The sequence below is a fragment of the Lacerta agilis genome, chromosome 7 (assembly GCF_009819535.1).
Source record: "Lacerta agilis isolate rLacAgi1 chromosome 7, rLacAgi1.pri, whole genome shotgun sequence".
Lineage (NCBI taxonomy): Eukaryota > Metazoa > Chordata > Lepidosauria > Squamata > Lacertidae > Lacerta > Lacerta agilis.
The window spans coordinates 35,135,684-35,158,634 of NC_046318.1; the positions used below are offsets into that span (position 1 = coordinate 35,135,684).

The 22,951-nt window shown below is 39.9% G+C and overlaps 1 protein-coding gene across 1 annotated transcript in view; it reads right to left on the minus strand.

The window, feature by feature from the left end:
* Window positions 1–4,320: 4,320 nt before the first annotated feature.
* The window catches only part of DOK6 (docking protein 6), a 159,835-nt gene continuing 141,204 nt past the window's right edge, over window positions 4,321–22,951 (minus strand). Inside the window, exon 8 of the mRNA XM_033154821.1 lies at window positions 4,321–5,682. Coding sequence (XP_033010712.1) covers window positions 5,543–5,682 — 140 coding nt within the window. The 3' untranslated portion in view covers window positions 4,321–5,542. The remainder of the gene's footprint in view (window positions 5,683–22,951) is intronic.

The following is a 22,951-nucleotide window of genomic DNA, read 5'->3' on the forward strand; positions in this document are numbered from 1 at the left end:
TTTGTACTTGTGATTGTTAATAGATGTGAGATTTATCCCAAATATATCTCATATCAATGCAATGAAAATTTAGGAAATCCATAATGAACAACCATAATGAACAATTACATGATTAGTGTGATTGCACACATTACTCTCAGCTTTTTGTTTGTAACTCTGTTATTGGTATGTTTTTTATCGGTCTTGGTTGAAAGCAAGATAAAGTCAAGATCAATGGATGATCCCAGCAATGCATAACTTACTGACCACAACTGTGGTCACTCAAATCTTTTGGAAATGTTTCGTATGTAGAATAGTATTCCAGCTGCAAAAATTATAGTAGTGTGACCATTCAACTATAACTCTCTGTTTCTGCTTGGGCACTTGATTTGGTAACCTACTTGACCTGGAAGAATAATTTCTAGTCTTGGACAAATGGCTAATTTTAGAGCTGCATTAGACACATAAGGCTGTGCATTAAATGTACCACATTAAAACTCCAAAATTTATGCTAAACATACTTCTGGTATATGCTGCTGTTTATTTTACTCATCTGCCATACTTATATTCTGGTGCACACTTTTTGTTTTCAGCGCAGAAATTCATTTTAAAGGACAAGTTTCAAAAGAACCTCATATTCTTTAAGGTGCAACTTACATAAGAAAACCAAAAGGGTGCTTGTTTCAGTAGCCAATAGGATTGGTGCACAGTTGTCTTTGTGAAATGCAATTTTTACAGGCTATGAATAAGAAAACGTTTCTCCAAGGGCCATTTTATTTGTACATATATCACCATAAACCCAGCTTTGCGTTATTGGCACCTGAATTTTTCTGCTCCTACTTGCTTGGTTGCTTTGTTCCTTCCTTCTTGAACTATAGGTGAAGTTGACTGTTCTTGAACTGGAACTCCTTTTACAATTATTAAAAGTGTGAGAAGTGGGTAGACTGAAGCAGGCTTAAAATACACAGACTTAAGAAAATGTACATATATGTACATATATGGAATGGTGTATGGAGGCAAACCCCATAGAATTTAATGTTATTTACTTCTGACCAATCATGAATAGCATTAGATTGTTAGCTTTTGTGAGTAAGACGTACATTGGTAAATACATATCATGGATAGTTGTTCTCTTTCAACCGACCCTTATTGGTTGAGAACAGTAGAAACAATGATAAGTTGGAGCATGAAGTTGTTACAGCAAGTGCCACATTTTTAACCAGTGCTTTTCTTTTAGAAAAGGAGATACTGGTACTGCATACCATTGAGTACCCCCAGAAAAAAAAGCTCGGAGTTGGAGCACGATGCATGTGGGCATTCCTATTAGCAGAACACATAATAAAACTGTGGGGCAGGAAGGGGGAAAGAAGTGGTTTCCATTAAAAAATAATAATCAAAGAATGCTAATCTACTTAAATTGTAATAAGAACACAGTCCAAGCCAAATGGATGTACAGCATGCATCAGCGTTGTATAATAACTGACTTGGAGAAAATATGGGAAGTTTTTCAGCTGCATTACTGAAACTTAGCTTTGTATCACTAATATTATGCAAGGCCTATACAGGACTGGTTCTTGTATACAAAATATTTTTGACCAGGGAAGGATTTCTCACATGCTACATACAACTCCTTATTTTAAAATGACAAATGCCAATAACCACAGCTTCAAAAGAAGACAGGGGGCAACAGCCAGAAACAGAAATTCTGCATTGTGGTGGTAGGTAGCTCAACACTTCTCTACAGAGGAATCTGGTCTCTCTGGGTAGTGGAAACACGGTGAGTGAGATAAAGGAAGAGTAAGTGACAGAGACAGGGGGCGTGATTAATTCCATCAGATCACACACTGGTTTCATTCAGCAGCTGTTCACTGAGGTGTAAAAGTTTGCAATCTATTAGGACTGCAGGAATGGCTTGGGGGAAGTAATACTGTATCTCCCACCCTAATGTATCAATAAATGTTTAATCAAAGTAGACATTTCTTTCACACCATTTTTAAGAAATCTTCTTTCTGTCTTCAAATTGCAATAGATAAAACTTGATCTTACAGAGGTAGTGGGGAGAGGGAGAAGATTCTGACTCTTTCTTTTAACACATCCAGTGCTGGCGTCATAAAACAATGAAAGGCAGGAAACTCTGTTGATAAACAAGGCTGTCAGTTCTACAATGGAACAAAACACCCAGTCTGCTCACAGTGAATTTTCTTCCCTAAAATTTCAAGTGTTATGAGAATTGTTTTCTACACATTCATTACAATGAGCTTTATGAAGATTGAAGCACATGACGGGGGGGGGGACCTTTTGTGCATTTACCTTTCACTGTGTCTATCCCTTTATTGATTTCTAACGTCTCATTTTGTTGTGGGCTTTAAAAAAAAAAGAACTCTTCAGTGAGGGAGGAACACCTATCTTGTGCTCTTCTAGAAGATGTACTTGTGAGTCATTATGAGTAATTCAGGCCTCCTTGACAGTAGTATTCTCTAATGATTACAGCCTGAACCCTAATTTGAAATAGAGGGGGCACATACTTCATACGTGCCCAGAGATCCTGTCTTTAACTTGCAATTTTCAATGTGTGATCCAAAGCTGTTCACACAGTTTCACAGCTGAGACTTTTGTGAAATTACACTTTAGTTATAAGGGCATTCAGTTGTCCATTTTCCCAATGATGCAAGTTGAAGACTTTTTTTTTGCAGTACCTTGCAGTGGAAATTCACATGGAACTGAATTATTGGAAGGGCTGAAGCAGAATCCCCCCTCCCCCAGCCTGAAGGCTCATGGTGCAGTTCAGAAACTGCAACTCTGGTCAGGTTATCTGGAGCAAGTACCTCCATTTTTGTTCACACTACACTAGCTTGTTTCTTAACTGCTTACTACGTTTAAAGCCTAAAATGTTTGTGTCTGGGTTATTGAAAGGTCTGCCATTTCTAGAATGATTCTGATTCCCCTTAGAGGTCAACTGATGAGATCTTGCTTCATGGCCCTCCTATGTCTAAAGAACATTTGGTACATCGGACTCAGTCCAGGTACATCAGACTCAGTTTCAACTGCTGGTTTTGTCCATTAGAGCTTTCATAGTTCAGGGCCAGTGGATATAAAGGACAGCTTGCCTTCATGCATACCCACCCAGCAGGCACCAGCCCAAGAAGTTTGGCTGCTTGTGGTGAAGGAGAATAGGGCACCTCCTCCCTATCCCATGTTAAAAAGACAGCCAGACTGGGAGCTGAATTTCACTTCAACACTGGCAATGGGATAGCATCTTCCATCACACCTGCAGCAGGCTAGTTTAGGGTCCCCAGGACATGCCATATGATATATACAGCCATGTCCTACAACAGAGGGGACTGTCCAGGGAGCTCAGAAGGAACTACCAGGTAGGCTATTGCTCCTGATCCCTTTACATCTGCCACCTGAGGCATTCACCTTACTCTGCCTAATGGTAGGGCCAGCCTGAATATTAAGGTATGTGGCAGAGAAATCCCAGGGTTCTCTTGCTATCTGGTGGGGGGCAGGTTTGCTCAGTGCTGGCACCCTTAATTTGGAATGCTTCTTCCAGAGATGTTTGCCTGACACCTGCACAGATGCCATTTTGGTGAAGGTATTTTTCATTTCCCCAGACTTAGTTATTATTTTATGCCACTTCCTTTCATCTTTGGTTATATATTTTAACAATGTATTTTAATTTTTTTAACTTTGCTTGATGTTTTTAACTTTACATGCTGCCTTATGAAGATTTTGCTCTTTTTATTGTCTTATAACTGCATAATTTTGGGAGGAGGTGGGGGAATGCTAGGCCAAAAGCAGCTTTTTATTTTTAGAAAATGATACTGCAGTGGTGCTCCGCTAAACGAAAAGAAAAAGACGGAAATTTTTCATCTTGCGAAGCAGCCCCATTGACTTTTTCGTCTTGCGGGGCAGCTTCCACTAGACGAATGCCGTTTGTCTAGCGAGTTTTTCATCTAGCGAGGCACCACTGTATGATAGAGGTATAGGAATGGCACCAGTAGTGGCCAACAGTCAATCAGTTATTTAATTTCTTAAGTTACAGTAGATCTCAGTGATATTTGAAGACCTAGCTGAATAAATTGTGTTGTCCTGGAATGTGATAGGCATTAGCATTACTTCAGAATATATGGTTTCCAAGTGATTGTTGAAGTCCTGTTGTCTCACATTTATTCTACTCATAGGTGCTGCCATTTATTTTTTGATCTTTAGAAAAAGACTGAAAGTTTTGGGCGCAGTGAGCCGTTGTGATTTCAGCAAGACTAAAAAACAAACAAACACCAGTTCAGCTCATTTTCATGTGGCTGTCCACTGTAGGAGACTGTAAAAAGTCAACGTTGCAATGAGACAAATGGCTGTGAAATTTAATCATGACTAACCTATGGTTGTATAGCAGAGTTAGACACCAGACAAGGAATCTAGAACAAAATTAATGTTGACAAAGAGAACAAATCCATATTAACTAAGAGGACTTGAATAATAAGAACAGAACTTGAAATTGTAGTTATTTCTTCCAGCCCAAGCATCTTGCCCTATAAAAGTATATGGAAATTGGGCTGCTGCCCAGCAATGTAATATCAATTTTCTCACCTGCACAGTATACAGAATTAAAAGTATACTGACTATAAATTCAGACTTCACTATTTAAATATTATCTACAATGGGAAGACTTTGACAGTGTTTTGTGACAGTCTTCCCTTGATATCTCCCCAATGGGAAGTTTTGGATTATTAGGTTCAGAGTACACAACAGCAGAATCTGGGCATAAAATTCAGTGTGGGAAATATTCTAGGCATATGACCTCTTAACACACAACACAATCTATTTTCTGAAAGGCTACTAAGCACCGCCATGCCATCCCATTGACAGTATCTATCTCTATATCTATCTTGTTTATTAACTTTAGTGATGAGAACCTGATTAAGAGTCACTGGTGCCTCCTCAGAAATTCCACTTTGGGCTACCGTCCTAAATCCCATGCATAAATCCCATTGAAGTCAATGGGAATAAACTGTGCATAATTGGTAATAGGACTGCATACTTCCTTCTGAAGTATATTTCAAATTTTGTTTGCCTGGTACCATTTCTGCAAGAATGACTCAGCTGGTGGACTGATGCCTAGGATATAAAGGTGGCTACTGTCATGGATGAGCAAGTTTGACAACTTAATTGATCGACAAGAGCCTCACATTGAAGACATAGTGTTTTGCTCCCCGCTCCCCCAATCAGGCAGTGTCTGTGGTTGTGCAGAAACTTCAGCCGCACACCATCAGCACTGCAAAGGGAATTCTTCTTTCTTTTTCTTCACATTTTTCTTTTTTTGAAAAAAACAAAACATATGGACAAAACCAAATACAAAAGTTAAATAAATAAAACACTTAGACTCTGCCTCAGGGAAGCAGTGATCCAAGATTTCACCTCCACTGTTGCAACCTGGAGACATGTGTCCTCAGTTTTCACTACGGCTTGTCTTCTGCAGACACCGAGGAACGGCAAGTGGCTCCCAGGGCCTACAGGCAGTTTTCGCACTAGACTGTCTCTCTGGTTAGACACAGGGTGTGTGTCATTGGATGAGGCCTGAGCTGTAGCTGAATCCATAGCTGCTAGACAGTGACATGCGTGGCCCGTGCTCCTCATCCTGCTCTGAGGTGTAGCTGGGAAATGTCTGTGCACGAGTCACTTTTGTTGAGCTGAGGCTGTGACCTGGAAGGAAAGGAGTGGGGAGGGGAGGGGAAGGAGACCAATCTCATGAATTTTGTTATATTTTATCAATTGCAAATGGCACATATTCTTGATGTTAACAAGATACATTGATATTCCAAAAATGGTTTATCATTCATTTAAAAGACTATGGTAAGATATTTGTAAAGGGAGAGCTGGTGTCAACAATACTTCTACAACCTATCTTGGGCTTCAAATATGTGTGGATGATATAGTGCTCCTGCAGCCTATATCCCCTCTCATAGACTTCTGGACACTGTAGTTTGTTAAGGATTGCTGGTAATTATAACTCTGTGCAGTACCCAGAATACTTTGGGGGGCATGTGCTCTAAATGTGCTTGAAAAGTATAGTTTGTACCTTTTTTTGTTGGACCTGTTTCTGTAATGTTACGGACCATGATAGATTTGGAAAGGGGTGTATTCTTGCTCCACCTGTCACCATATATTTTTAAACACAACACTGGAAGCATGCCAAATGAATGGGGAAAGGAAGGTAAGTCTCACATAGGTTTCTCCAGTTTGCTCTAAACTCGTCGGTAGGTACATGCCAGCCCTTTACATTTGTCTCAGAACAAATTACAGTCACAGAATCTTTGGTAGTTTCCCCTCTAGTCTGGAGCAAAGAGATCTATGGCATGAAGCTTGGATGATTAGGATGATAGGGCATTCTAATGCAATACAGTGGTATCTCGGGTTAAGAACTGAATTCGTTCTGGAGGTCCATTCTTAACCTGAAGCTGTTCTTAACCTGAAGCACCACTTTAGCTAATGGAACCTCCTGCTGCTGCCGCCGCCCGATTTCTGTTCACATCCTGAAGCAAAGTTCTTAACCCGAGGTACTATTTCTGGGTTAGCGGAGTCTGTAACCTGAAGCGTCTGTAACCTGAAGCGTCTGTAACCCGAGGTACCACTGTATTAGTGTTCAGCTTCCCCTGCATTCAGATCACAGAATTATTAAAGGTTGGATTACTATGGCTCAGGCTTCCTCAACCTCAGCCCTCCAGATGTTTTTGGCCTACAACTCCCATGATCCCTACCTAGCAGGATCAGTGGTCAGGGATGATGGGAATTATAGTCTCAAAATATCTGGAGGGCTGAGGCTGAGGAAGCCTGGTGTGGCTGGTTCTGCAAACATCTCATGACCATCTTGATCCAATCTGCTGGGGAAATGCAGTATGGAAAAGGTAATCTCACATAATTACTGTTTAAATCCACTGAAATTTACAAGCCAATCAATTCCACAGAAGGAGACAAATCAATAATAGTTATGAGCAGAAAAAGTACAACAGAAAACAGTGGTGGTATCAGGGAGTGAAACCAGAGACAGTACATTGACTGCAATAATCAGACATCGTTATATAATATTACACATCAAATGAGAATACACATACGTCTTAACAGTTTACTAGCTGGGTGAATTAACATTTGCTTTTGAAACCTTTAATGAAATATCATGGCTTAGATGTCTTTTGGCTTCAGGAAGCCTTTGTGTTAAAATGAAAACCGGCAGATGATTAATGAATGGGAAGTCATCAATCTATGCAGTTTGCTGGAATACCAGAGGATGATTATAAGTTGCTTCTAATAGGTATTAATCTCTCACCAGATTCCACTTGCTGTGCTTATAATATAGCAGAGGTTGCATCAGAATACACTGTGAACTTGATGATGCCTCCAGATGCCACCTGGCCTAAACTTTTCTGCTTGTCACTGCAGAAATGCCAGTGTCGCCCTGAAGGTGTAAATCTTGTCACGATCATCCTGACTTTTGAAATGTTCCCCAGTGGACTCTTGATGCAGATGTTTTATTTGTACTGATAAAGTTCATAAGGAAACAAGCAGCTTTTTATTCCTCTCCCTCCAAAAACAAAAATGCACATTCAATATATTGCAGGCTGGTTCAGTTCATCACAAAACATTTTTACGATGCCTAGCCATAATTTTTAAGCGGGAAATTATTTGATGCCACCTACAAAAGTTCTATGAAGAATAATAGTAGCAGTATCTGGTAGTGCTTAAGTGGTTAGAAACATCTGAAATTGAGCTATGTGTATTTGGTTATACCTAAAAAGAAAAATAAAAGTTCCCAAATCCTAGGATGATAGTGGAGGCATGGTGGGGGGAAGTGACAGTAGGTCATAGCCACGGTCCTTGTTCATACATGAATTCTCTGCACTTGACTGATGTGTTTATCACCCTGCCTTATGCTTTTTCTTGTAATCAGGGAGCAACTGGAACCAAGTTTAGAGCCCTGGTGACCTACCAGTCCAAAATCAGCCCCACAGTGAAACAATATGGTCTTGAAAAGGAACATTTGTCTCCCAGTTGCTGACTACAAAAGTACTGTGCTCAATTGGAACAAAAATCCTGTTCCTAAATACTGCTAAATTATTGACAAGATCTAAACTATCTGTCACACAAACTCATGAATCAAGCATGCATTACATTCCCTCTTTATATGAAAACAGTTGTATACATTATTTATAAATGGCTTGGCTGTTAGAAGCGGAAATTTTACACTGGGAATGAACTCAAAATCACAGTAAGTTGTCTACTAACAGGTTGTGTTATAGTAAGTTTAGCCAGTGCTATTTTTCTAGAAAAGGAGGTGCCGGAACTCATCATGAATGTCTCCCCTGTTCTCTTATAATGGAAATGGCGCCCACCCAGTTCTGGATTTACTTACAAGCTAAACAAGCTATAGGGACGCGGGTGGCGCTGTGGGTTAAACCACAGAGCTTAGGGCTTGCTGATCAGAAGGCCGGTGGTTTGAATCCCCGCGACGGGGTGAGCACACGTTGCTTAGTCCCACCTCCTGCCCACCTAGCAGTTCGAAAGCACGTCAAAGTGCAAGTAGATAAATAGGTACCGTTCTGGCGGGAAGGTAAACGGTGTTTCCCTGCGCTGTTCTGGTTTGCCAGAAGCGGCTTTGTCATGCTGGCCACATGACCCGGAAGCTGTATGCCGGCTCCCTCGGCCATTAACACGAGATGAGCACTGCAACCCAGTCGGACACGACTGGACCTAATGGTCAGGGGTCCCTTTACCTAAAGAAGCTATAGCTTAGGGCCCCACTCTCTTGGGGCCCCCAAAACAATTTAAAGGGGGGGAAACTGGACGTACATTTCCAAAATATAAGATAAAAAAACAAAATAAAACCTAGATACAGCAACATTGTGTTGTGTTGTGAAAGCTCCTATGATGTATTTCAGTTCAACAATTACTTTGATAAAATACCTATTTTGTTATGTGCAAATGGCTTTAAATACCTATTAGGTCCATAAATTACCATATAGCATATATTCAACACAAAAAACAGCGGCAATTTGTTGTTGACAAAGGACAACTGGACATATAAAGGGCCCCGTTACCTTCAGTAGCTTAGGGCCTCATCAGACCTAAATTCGGCCCTGTGCCCACCTGAGAGGTGCTAGAACAGAGTTCCTGATGAAAAAAGCCTTGCGTTTAGCAGTAATCTGTTGGGAAGTAATCTGTATGCTTTTTCTTGTAATCAGTTGCTCCTGTTTTTATGTACACTTTGATAACACTCAGTCCCTACAGGAATTTATATAACAAACAGCCAACTAATCAAAATGACAATAGTAATCGTAATAATGGAAGGGGAACTGCAGGAGGCTGAGACAGGCAAGGGCCCACAGCCCAGATCCCTAGCTGGCCAGGTGGGGCTTGCTAGCTCTGAGTGGAGGGGTGTTATTCCTCAGCTGGAGTAGGCCTGGAACAGCTGAGGGTCACATGCCTTGTCAAACCCAGATGCTGCAAGGGTATAAAAGGGTAGCAGAGCTGAGGTGTTGGGTGTGCTTAACTACCCAAGCTGATGGACCTTGACTTGACTACTCCAGGACCGTGCTTCAGTTTGGACTTTCGACACATGGATTGACTCTGGGCTGGAGACTGTACAATACTGACTTGCTGCCAGGTAGGCCAGAATCTGGGACATTTATATTGAAAATAAAGTGCCTGCACCAAATAAAGGAAATGGTGAAGCTGACCTACAAAGCACTTTGTATTTTATTGCCAGCGATTTTTAGAGAACACTTGGAGATGTGAAGGAAGATATAAAAGTAATGAAAGAAACACCAACCAACCAACCAAACAACAAAGTGATTGTTGTGCGCAGGCACAACCCAAGCAATAGCAACACACCAAGAAAACATTATATGAATCAATGTATTGCTGATTTCACATCTAAGCAGATTTATAAGATAATTTTCTTTTATATCCTTGAAAATTACCTCTAGTACCTTGCATTCCAATAGGCACCTTTTACCAGCAGTGATGGATTTTTGATTTACTGTTCTGATAGTTCACATTACTTTCCCTTCTTGTCTCCAATCATGCCATTGTAATTAATCAGATGCACCCTTATCAACTGCTCTATATAAATACTTATCTATCCTATTGGATTCCCCCATTGGTTGTGGCAATAAAATTGCAAGGTGGAACTAATGTGATCTGCGAACTATTTCTCTGCTGGAAATTATTTATCACACAGTGAAGACCCAAGGAAGCTTTAGTGGTGGATTCCTGCAAGTTCAAGTGGGGACTTAGGAAGCTGTGGGTGGAAGGTAGTGTTTCGGCTGCCCCTCTCCTCCTCAGCCCAACCAAGAAATGTGTTGCTGCTGTTAGCCTCTTGGATTTGGAGGGGGTAATCTCTCTACTTCAAACAGATCTAGCTCACAAACAAATATATGGGCATTTGCATATTTAAACATCAACTTAGTGTCCTTTCTCATATCTACCATTCGTGTGTGTGTGTGTGCATGCGCTGGCATCAGCTGTTGTGAACGAATGGTTTGTCTACTATCTATCCCCTGACTATTGCATCTTATGACTTGGGAGAGAAGAGGGATGCTATTTCAGCCAAGGATGTGACAGAAATTCTTTCCTGTCCTGACCAGCTGCCAAATTAGCTTCATTTGTAACCCTGATGCAGACAGACCAAAGTGACAACAGAATATATAGTTGGCGATGGGCTATGTGGTGTTCAGCATCTGCATTATAAGAAACGCTGCAAGGGTTTGATTGCACAAGCTACTTCTGGAGTATAGTTGCAATCTTGGACATGCTTGACCTGAAATTCCTACTGACTTCAATGGGACTTCATTAAAATAATATCATTTGTTTGTTTATTTAAAACAGTTCTACTTTAAAACCATTCAAAGGTATAGTGTAATAATTAAAAAAAAAAAAACCTATTGATTTCATTAGCACAAAACAGAAACTTTTGGTGTGTTTCCTGGAAAACATGGTTATGTTGGTGGTGTGTGATGAAATGGATCAGAACTGGCTGGTGCAGATATGCATCAGCATTAATATGATGGAACCAATTAAAAATGTCTCCTACTTCTCCCCAGACACTTCTCCCTTTTCAGATTAAAAGGTTGTGTGTGGTTTTTTTTTTTAAAGGACTTCAGGCTTTGGAGAGTTCCTGAAGTGGTTTTTCTTCTAGTCATAAAAGTCTTTAGCTAGTAGTGTTAGGAATTCTAAAACAAACAAACAAAATAGTTGAGTAATCTGTTATAGAGCTGAACAGTTAAGCATACAGAGGATGAAGGCAAGCCAACATTACAGCAGGTTCTTCACTCCCCATTCTGGCTTCACAATTTAAATAACAGACCAGTGTACCTAATTTCCAATTTAATGTTGCCATCTGCAGGGATATCCTGTTCTTTATAAATTTATTGTGATGCATTCAACTGGGAATCTGAAGGGTAGGGCTGTGCAGCCGAATCCTAAATTGGGCATATTTCGCACCCTTGCCTTAAAGAGATGAAGGGCTTATATTTTTTTAACAGTAAACTCAATTCTTCTGGTTCTAAAATGCAGGATAGCAAATAACTTCTATGGGAAAATAATTTTGGGCCTAGTTTTCTTAGGTTTTGTTTCCATTGCCATTTTACAAAGTTTTTATTTTTGTTGTTGTTGTAAAACAGAAACTCCCTTAGATCTGCCTGTCTGAAATTTTGCTAGGCTAATTGTCTTGTACATCTTTAGGTTTCATGTATGTTTAAAAAAAGACTCAGAAAGTTATGGCTGCTGATATAAACAGGATAGCTTTAGTACGTTAGGAAATAGTAAAAAAGAAGAAAATGGTAATTCATCCTTTGCTATAAATAACTAGATACAACAGCAAATATACCCAGTATACTTTATGGATGCCAGTTTTGGTCCAAGATTAAAAGCAAACAAAAACTACAGAGCATAAGGAAGGTCAGTTATGTAACAAAGGAGAAATAACCAATAATCCACCAAAATCGCAATGAGCAACAGTTGCATTTACAGTTTGTCTTCTTGGAAAATAAGACTGTCTAAAAGTAATTCCACTATAATAACCATATTTCACTTTTAGTTAAAGCCAAATCAATCGGAGAACAAAGCTAAGTGGTGTACTCAGCTGAATGCGTCAGGCTGCTGCTGAAACAGCTGAAGTGTGGGTTAACAATGCCGTTAATGATAATGCATAAATGATTTCTACTGAAACAATACCGAGAAATTATTATAATGGAACTCAGCCCAATAATGACTAAACCACCTTGATTACTCAGGACATTGATTCGGCATGATCAAAACCATCCCACTTCCAACCTTCTACCATTTAGGGGCTGTTGTTTTTACAGTTTCTAGCTACAGAGTTTTATTTTTATTTTTATTTTTCTTACCCTAGAGAGCCAGCATAGCCCCAGGACTATTATGCATTACTTGAGGGTTCTGGTCTGCCTTCTGTGTACTATAGTCATTTACTCTGTGACTGTCGGTTCTCCACTGACTTAGAAGCCCATAGGCTATTTGTTCTTTTGTAGGGCAATTTCCTTTCCTTTTCTAGTATGTCTTGAGCCAAATCATATTGTGCGGAATGACAGGCTAAGTAAAATATGGCTCCCTCATCCTCCCTCTTGGGCTGCTGCTTGTCTGTGGCACTTCCCACACCCTGCTCCTCTTCATTAGCAACAGTTAGCCCAGTCGGGATCGTGGGACAAGTCATGACAAAAATATCCATAAAGGGAGAGCCTACCACCTTTCTGGGTAAATGGTTCCATTGTTGATCAGCTATTACTATTAAGATGTTTCTCCTAACGTTCAGCCAAAACCTATCCTCTTTTAATTTAAGTCAATGTAGTCCTGCCCTCTGGAATAGCAAACAAGTATTTGCTTCCTTCTATGTGGCAGCAATTTGCATATGGGGACCAATTTGTGTATAGCATGTCTCTCCTTAGTCTTCTCTTCAGCTATAATGGTGGTGCTGGAAACCCAATGGAGGTGCCTTATTTGGAAGTAAATGGTTTCGGGGGGGGGGGAGCCATTGGCAACGAGACCCAAGCTGTTAGTTTAAACAGCAAATTGTGTCAAACAGATTGAAACAATGACACAGCAATTCAGGCACACACAGAATCACAGAATTGTTACTGTTATCAAGAAGTAAACTTATTTACTTATAGAAGTATTTATATGCTGCTCTCTTGCAAAACATCAAGACAATGTACAGCAAAATAAAACCTTTAAAAGCAACACAAAACCATTGCTAAAATGGCCGGCTACGCCAGAAAAACACACACAACAACAACAACAACAGCAACTGCATAGGCCTGTCAGCAGAAACATTCATTTGAAATCATGGACTAAGATATAAACATAAATGAAAATATATGATGTGAATTCGGACTGTCAGAATCTAAAAGACTTTGTAATATAAATAGTTAAATTGGGCACCTTTTTTGTTGCTGTCCAAAACCCTAGTATCACTGATGTCCCCTCAAGGGACATTTGAGAAAGCAAAGCTGTAGTGGGTTTCAGATGACTGTTTCTAATAGTCTGAAAATATAATGCAACTATACATTCTCAGGTTGTTACCCTGAGGGAGAACATTGCTAATTAAATAGTTTTACATTATATCTGGGCTTTTTTCTGGGTGCCTGTTTTTGTCTTATTCTATTACTTAGATTTATTTTTTAAACCTACAGTCTGATAAGCTAAGCTAACCTCATGGTTTTCAATAAGGAAATCTTCAGGTCCTGAGTATAAATTTCCTAAGAATCTGTCCACATTTTCCTTTGCCACCTGCTTCTTTCCAATATGTTGTCTTTGCCTCTTCCACAGCAGTCACAAGTAAAAAAGATGGCCCATCTGTTAAATGCTTTTGTCTACCCACTGACAACCAGAATATGTATTTTGAAAGACCAGGGAGAGAAAGGATACAATGACATGTTTTGATTTTTTTTTTCCATTACAGCAGCTTGCAATAATTCTCAGAAATTAATATTTATCATGCATCCACTCACTGATTATGAATCAATTTGTGTTATTACCTTTATTTCAACTAAAGTAATGTATTTAGGTATATAATTATATGAAGATAAGCTGACTGTTAACAAAGCACTTCTTCATGCTAAAATCCAATTACTACTTAGCATAACATTCACATGCGAGTGTATTTTTAAGCACAGTGAGGTTTGAAGCTGGTGTGGTTTCGTAAAGGTTATCTGCAAATTCTCTTCCAGTATAAAATAAAATATTCAGCTCAGTCAATTAGACACAGCCTGATCCTATATACGTGGTGTGAACAGTGACTTGTGACATCAAATGTGAACCATGACTCTCCTGAAGTCCCTTTAAAACCAAGGTGGAGAACCTGAATGAAGCTTGAGGCCAGTCATGCATCTCTCACCACCCCCCAGCTCTATAGGCTATCTCCTGTTTCATGCACTGTCTCTCTGGGAACCATTTTCTTCAATGCAAGAGGCAGAGTTGGGATGGAGTAGCCCAGAAAAAGGAAAAGAAAAGAAAAAAAGTGTAACCCTGCACTGCTGCAGGTCCACCCACAATTGGTTTCTGGGACTGTCCATCATCAGCTGTGACCCTACATCCACTTTTCCTGTGTTCAAGAGTCATTCATATGACAAGACTGTCATCAATGCCTGCTGTAGAACAAACTACTACAGTGTCTCAGGTGCAGAGGGATCCATAACATAAATGATTCCATTGTTGCTGAAAGGCTTTCAGTGTTGTATGTCATCTCCCGTTTGCTCTCTGTTCCTATCCCATCCCAATCCTCCTTTGCTTTTCCATGCCACCCAATATGTCGTGTCCATTAGTGATGCAATCACACTACTGCACCACTTTGGTTTACACCGCTTTATGCCCCTTTCTCACTTACATTTGGCCATGTGGAGTTGCTTCTCAATGTCTTCTATCCCTACCGTTGTCATAAGTAGTAATGAAGAGTATTTGGCTATCTGAAATGAATAATTGTCTGGGGGCATTACTTCCAGCATGAAACATGATGGTACCAAAATGATATCAAGGTCTGTGCTAGGCAAGACTTGTTGGAGACAGCATCCTACAGTGCAGGTGCCACCACTAAGCAAGCTTTTTCTTTGGTAGCCACCCACTGCACCACAGATGACGGGGCACCCAAAAGTGAATGTGTTGAGGAAAGCACATGGCGAGACAATGAGTCCTTCAATATCTTTGCTCCCAGCCATGAAGGGTGTTAAATGTGAAAATGAGCACTTTGAATTGAGTCTGATGACGAGATGAGAACGAGTGGAGTTGACAAAGCACAGGCAAAATGTGAGATTGTAACACCCAGTCCCAGTTTACAGCCTTGCAGCTACATTTTGGACTAATTGTACTTTCATACCATCTTCAAATGCAGCTCCAAGTATAACACATTACAGTAGCCTAATCTGGACATTTTAAAGACATGGGTCTGAGGCCAAGCTATTTTTGCCTAGAGCTTTTCCTTGTCAGCACCAAGCAATAAATATAAACAAGTCCAACCTAGACTGAGAAGAGACACAATTCTCCTGGTGGGTGTTGCTTCCTCAAATGACTCTTCATAGAGACACTTTAAAAAACAGACTCTGAAGAGGAGAGTCTGGTTTATAGAGCATATACTGACTTTTAGATAATGAAGAGATATATGAACATAGAGCTAAGATGTGACACATAGTTTACCATTTTATTACATAATTTGTCTTCCTGGGCCTACATTGCTTTATTCTTGCTTTTACTGCTTGCTAGTAATTCCCATTTATCCTATCTTCCTACAAATGTGGCAACATTGTTGTTACTTTGAATTCTAATATTTACAGATTATGATCATGATTCATTAATCAGTTATTCTCATTAGTGGAGTCTCAGGTGCCAGACCAGAGTACCCTCTTAAAGTCCAGGACTTACTTTATTTATTTATTTATTTAACCTACCACTACTCTGGTGAACATTGTGGGAAATTTAAAGCAGCAGCTAGATTTAGTTACTTGGTGGTAACTGGAACACGGCCACTGCAGCAAGGTAAATTCGCCAACAGAGGAACAGGCCCACCAGAGGACATTTTGCTCAGGGTTTCCTCAGACCTGGAGCCCTGGTGGTGGTAATGAAATGCATTGGTCAATAATGACTGATTTGATGCTTTCTTAGTAATGTGCCACTTAGATTAGCTTGTACCACCTTGGATGTATTTAAAAAATGTAAAACTGAAAATATAGATTAAAATATCACAGCTCAATCCTCTGCATGTTTATTCAGAAGTAAATCCCATCAAGTACAGTGAGGCATACTTCCAGACCAGTGTCTTAAATCCCCTTAAAAGTGGCAAAAGATGCAATATTTATACAAACAATGTAGTAAGAAAGTTTGTTTTATTCTGCATTTTTTTTAAAAAACATTACACATGTTAAAAAGATTGCTGCTGGCAACAAGGATTGTTTCCAAGTTTAGCGCTGGTTTCTACAAATTTCAGGGGAGACAACGCATTTGATTTTATTATTTTATGTTATTTAACAGATTGCTGGCACACATGATATGTAACAATAGAAAATTGAATCCACAGAGTCCTGGCTCATGCATGCTTTTTGGACCATTTGAAACCAATGGAGATCACTGTGGCCAAAACCCAGTGCACTCTCTTGAGCGACACAGATTGTCTCTTACTGGCTCCATCTGAGGAAATTTACAATCTCTCTCTATGGCTCCTCATAAATTGCCAGCATGGTAATCACTTGGGCAAAATTTGGCTACCCTTTTGCTAACCAGTTTGTTACTTCACACCTTTGAGAGCTATAATCAACTTGCATTGTAAAGCCAGCACAATAGGCACATTTCCCGTCTACATTTAAGACCGAAGCCTCAAAAATCTTGATGACTGGCTATAATTTTACAATACTCAGGGGCATGTTACATCACCTCATTTCAATTTTAATATTTTCAGTATGATGGGAGAGGCGCATGAAATAAAGTAACTGTTTTATTGTAAGAACTGTTTAAAAGAAAAAGATCTACAAGGTGGAAACTAGAAAAACAATCATGAAACCATTTTAACTATGATCAGATACTTCTAATGTGTACAAAGCTTACAATTCATGCGTACAACAGGCTGCCCATGCAGACCAGTATTAGATACATTGCCTTTGCACAAACATTAGCCCATGTATCCAATGTCTCTGTCACTGAAGTCCACTGACTTGGGAGTTATTTCAGCCATTTTCTGCCCCTAAACACAATGTTTGTGTTAAATGTGGTATTTATTTATTAGCAGAATGCAAACAGAAAATGAGAGCCTGAGTCTCAGCACCTGTTTTTCTACAATGCTTAGCATCTTATATACAAATAGCACTCTATGAGAGTGGACCTTTACGGGGTGCCAACTTGAATAAAATATTGGGGGGGGGGAGAGAGGTAAGCCCCACCCCACACAATTGATCACATGATGATGTGTATGCACATCATTTGAATGGCAATACCCATCAACTTTGGAGGGGGCCCAATCCCCACAAATATTTTATTTCTCAGAGTGAGAAAAGTAAGATTCAAGAGGTAAAATACCTAGGTAAAAGGTTGTGGTTAAGCAAGTTGCTATATAGTTAAGTCAGTGACGATAGAATGTTGGGTTTAGGATATTAGAAACAAGATTTGCTTTTTTCTTTTTTCTTTTTTTTACTAAATAACTATTGTTTTCCATAAATATATGAATGTGCTCCAGTCTGGGTAGATTATAGGAATAACATGTCCCACCCTACATGCTAGCTTTGAATACAGTGTTAAACATACAGATGAAGTCTTACTATTCCCTGTAACTCTACATGTTGTCAATACATTATTCTTGTGAGGAAGATTAAGGGAACTCTGAACTCGGTAACTAGCCAAGTGAAATTCCTAGTGATTTCCAGTGCTGGGGCTTGTTGGGAAGCCCTGAAACATCACAACACTGGAAATATTGTTGGCATCTACTAAATTTGTCAGAGAAATGTACATTTTGTTTGTTTGCTTTCAATAGGTGCCTTACGATGAAGTTTAGGAAGTACCACTTGATGAGATTTCTTTGTTGTTTATTACTATTACTATTAATATGCTGTTTGTAGATAGATGGTTTGTTACAACTGGCCACCTATCTCTTCTACTGGAACGTGGTGCATACATGTGTTTGGGAGAGAAAGTGAACATTTCTACTAGCTGGAAAAGACCAAGAGTTCTAATATTTCCGGCTGACTATATGCATCAGTAAACTTAAGAGCTCCCAGTGTTGAAAAATTTCTTTCAGAGAGATAATGGTCCCCTGCTGCCTACGAATCTGAATATTATATTACTGACTTTTAATGCAACAGCATGTGCCAACTCTGTGGGTATTATCCAGACTGTAGCAAATAAATGCTTGGGGCAATTTCATGCTGCGTGGTGATATTGGGAAAGGGACCATGAACAGCCAACCATTTCCACAGAGTTTTCCTGATAGTCTCAATAAGACTTTCTACTTAGCATCTATTGTGTAATTTTCTAAATCTCTGTTATTTATTAGCCTTTCACTAGAAGCAAATATAGCCATTTATGGCAAACACATCCCAGTGTGCTGAAAACCTTTCATATAGATGACCATTAGTTTGAGCAGTAATATCCTGCTTTTATTTGAGAAGAAAGAATCAAGTGCAGGAGTTCATATGAAACACCCAGTTCACAACTAATGTTATCTGCATGGTCTGCATCAATTTTCTGTTGTTCACAATATGTCACCAGCTCATGTATGTATGAACCAAGGCTCTGGCACATCAATCTCTCTCTGGATCTGGACCCATGTGTGCATGCTGCAAGTCAGTTGCTTTAATCTGTTCATGTTGAGGCCAATGAACATGCCATTTACGCTACCAGTTAGAAAGACCATAGCAGTCCAAAAAATGTATTTGATTTTTTTTTTAAGCAATCTTTTATTTGCATGACTGTGGTGGTACAAAACAAAACATGACCATCCTCAGTGTATCCATTTTCCTAGCATTGTCCTTTTTGTTTTTTATTAAAGATTTTCTTGATTTACAAAAGTATTTGCCATGTCTCTCTCTCGTATTTTTTCCTTGTAACATTTTTTACAAATCAGTTTCATTTGTTGAGACATTAGGAAGAAAAGGGGGAAAGAGGTTGGTGGGGTGGGGGAGATGGGTGGGGTCGGGTGACGATGTTTCTATTTTACTTAATATATTAGGGTTTGGTGTCAGCGTTGCTTGTGCAGGTTCTCTGTTGTTCGCTTGTGTTCCTATGGTGGTGAGAGGTTGGGGTTGGCCTAGGGTGTGGTTGTTAATTTGTGGTTGGCTGTGGTGGTCTTTGTTTTCATGTGTGAGTGGGTGGCTGTTTTGGATCAGGTTAGCCATATTGATTTGTATGCTGTTGGTGGATTTTTGTCATTGTCTTGTTGGGCTGTGTGTGTGATAAAGGGGAGCCATACCGGAGGGAAGGCATCTTCTATTTGTCCCCGTGTCAGTTTCAGCTTATTGGTTAATTTTTCTAGTAAGGCTGTTTCCCATTCTATTTGGTACCATTGGTCCATGCTTACTCCTGACAGGTCTCTCCAGTGTCTGGTTATGATGTTTCTGGCTGCTGAAAGTAGGTGGGTTATGAGTTCTTTGTGGCGCTAGCAATGTCCTTTTGAGTAATGTAATAAGTATTTATGAATGTAATGAGTGGGTCATCATGTGATAATTAAGAGAACTGATTCAGGTTTGCTTAAGAAAAACAATACAGTATTTTTTTTAAAAGGATGCTTTGCAATATACATTGGAAAGTGGAAACACAGGCAAAACAAAACACTTCTGTTATGGTATGAAAAAAGAAAGATAAAAAGAAATGCATACAGAGCAGCATGCCTTTCAGTGCTATTTCTCAAAACAAAATACTGCTCTGATGAATGGAGAATAATGAGACAGTTGACAAGACTGATGACAGATTTCCATTTCCTAACCTGAAACAGATCATTTCATCTAGGGCAAACCATCTGGGACATCAAAAGCTGGCTGAGGGATGACGCACCAAGTCTTTCTACAAATAAAAGCCTTGCAAAAACTGCTTAGGTGCTGATTAATTATATATTGGGCATCAGCAGTGGAAACGGCCTACTAAAGCCTGTATGATCCTGTAAAATTGTCCCTGTAAAATTCTTGAAGGGGGGAGAATGGTAGCCAATGGGCAGCCATACCCTGCCCCAAATGTCCCTGGGAATGAACTATCATCATGCACAAGAATACCTATGGCAAAAACATGGAACACCTAGATCTGACAGGCAGTGGCTCACCAGGGTTTCAGACAGGGAGCATTCTCAGTCCTTTCTGGAGATCCAGTTACAGGTGGGTAGCCGTGTTGGTCTGCCATAGTCAAAACAAAATCGAAAATTCTTTCCAGTAGCACCTTAGAGACCAACTGAGTTTGTTCCTGGTATGAGCTTTCGTGTGCATGCACACTTCTTCAGATACACTTTCTGGAGATGCTAGGGATTGCTTTGCTTGCATGCAAAGCAGTCACTCTGCCATTGAGCTTCAGCTTTTGCTCATGGGATCAGAAACAAAAATGTTTCATTTTCAACAGGCTTCTATGAGAATACGGAAAAGCAGCAAAACATGGTCAACTAGAGTCATACTTGGTGGGTTTCTATTTTACCTCTTATAGCAGGTACCATCTGTTGATGTTATACTTGAAAATGTACCTTAGCATAAAACAAAAACAAGTACCTTTGTGCATTTCTCCTACTCCATATAAATTTAATTTACAATGTTGTTAAGAATTAAATGAAGTATTTTTCTCTTAGGAAAGGAACCAGCCAAGTAAACCAATAAAACATGAACAAAGTTAAACAAGATTTGATAAAAGGTAATCCAATAAAGATATGGTAGAATAACCTCACTATTTTATAACAATTCATCTTTAAATAATGTCCTCAACTGTATAGCTTGCAATGCACACATAAAAATTCAATTTTGGTTAAATGTGTCATTCATATCTCAGCTCAAACTTGAATAAATGCTCTGCTTCTCAAGACTTTGTGTCACCAAACCTGAGAAATAAGTACAACTATACTTGACAAATATGCTACCTCGCCTACGCTCCTAGGTCTGAATTTTATATGTTTATAATTTGTTATTTAATTATGTTTTCCTAAATCAGCCTTAAGCCAAAATACTGGGCCTATCCTTGTGTGTGCCTTTTGTACTGATGCTGGTTTCCAGGTACTTAACATATGATAAACAAGACTATAGTGATGATGTTATATTCCTTCAATTAGAGAATAAACTTCTTTCTTGCCCTAGTAGTGGGATGGAGATGGAGAGGATGACCAGTTTATTCTGTTTCCTTTCTACTGAACATGCAGAGCAATCCAAGCCCTCTTTTGTGGTTGGAGGGGGGGGGGAGGAGTTGGATTGGACATAGATATGTGTGTGGGGTGGGTGGGGGGGAGGGAGGGGGAAGTGCCACAAGTGATATGCCCACTGGCAGCAACTATGGCATTCTGGGGAGAGGGAGGATCTAGCTGGCCTGGGATCTATTGGATCTGAACAGGGCTGGACTCTGGTTTCAAATTTCAGCAGCACCCTTTGTTAGGCCAAAATTTGGCACCCCTGCCTCTCACCTTCCTTTCTGCTCAATTTACTATGTTGTAGTTGAGATGCCCTGCGGTGCCCCCTAGACCCTTGTCCCCACTGAAGTGGAAGCAGTCACACTGCCCTAATTCTGCCTCTGATCTGAAGCTGGTCACACCAGAGGCGTAGCAAGGCAAATTGGTACCCAGGGGCAAAAAATTTTTTGTCACACAACTGTCGTACAATGGCATTAGGCCCGAGTGCTGAACCATCTCCCGATTGGTGCAGCCATGCAAGGCAGGGTTGCTGATGTACCACTAGTGATAGCAGTGTGGGTGTGTGGAGTGGGAGGTTGAATCTAAGGAATCCTTTTTTGTTATTGTTGCTGAAAAGTATATTATATAACCTGTAAAGTCTCACTCTGCATTTCTGTATCTTACTGTCCTCTGGAATATGCGGAATAGCTTTGCCAGACCATGTGAAGCAAAGAAAGACTTGATACAACACATTTTGATGTGCTTGTCTAGTGATGATATTATGACAAGATACCAGGAAATGCATGTAAAAACCTAAAAACAAAAGTCTGCTGGACCACTAAGTCCATAATCCTCTTGTTCACTAAGTGGCTAGAGAAGCCTGAGGAGATCCCCCCCCCCAAAATCCTGTGAGGCAAGGGCATGTGGTTGAGCATCTGGAACTCACTCAGCATAGCCCATTATGAAAGGTGTATTCCCTAAACTTTCACTATAATTTGTCAAGACAAACCAGTTTCATGACTTAAAGCAGGCATAGGCAAACTCAGCCCTCCAGATGTTTTGGGACTACAACTCCCATCATCCCTGGCCACTGGTCCTGTTAGCTAGGGATGATGGGAGTTGTAGTCCCAACACATCTGGAGGGCCGAGTTTGGGGATGCCTGACTTAAGGTTTGGTGTTAGCTTGTTTCAAAGAAATCATAGTTACAATTAAAGGTTCAAATGAAACAGCACACTGTGCTCACTTGAGAATAGAAACAGAAGTATCTGAAGCCTTCCTTCCAAGGAGAAGTGCGGTGGGGAAAAGAAAACATGTGCCCATCACAATGAACCATGGTGTATAATAATGCCCAAAAGCAACCATACTGAAACATTTTATATTGTTTCAGAGTCACAGTAGGATGAAGGAATAAATTTAGGAGTTTCTGTGAATATGAACACACAGTGGATATGCCAAAATGATGAATGCCCCTGCAATTCTGTTAACACACTTTAATTTGCAGAGAACTACAGATGCGCAAAGGAAATGCCCACAGGATTAGCCTACATGAGGACTGAACAGAATGACTCAAGTTTTTTAATGTTTTGTAACGGAATGCTTTTTTTTTTTTTAAATCAAGTCATGATTTTGCAGCAAGTATTCAT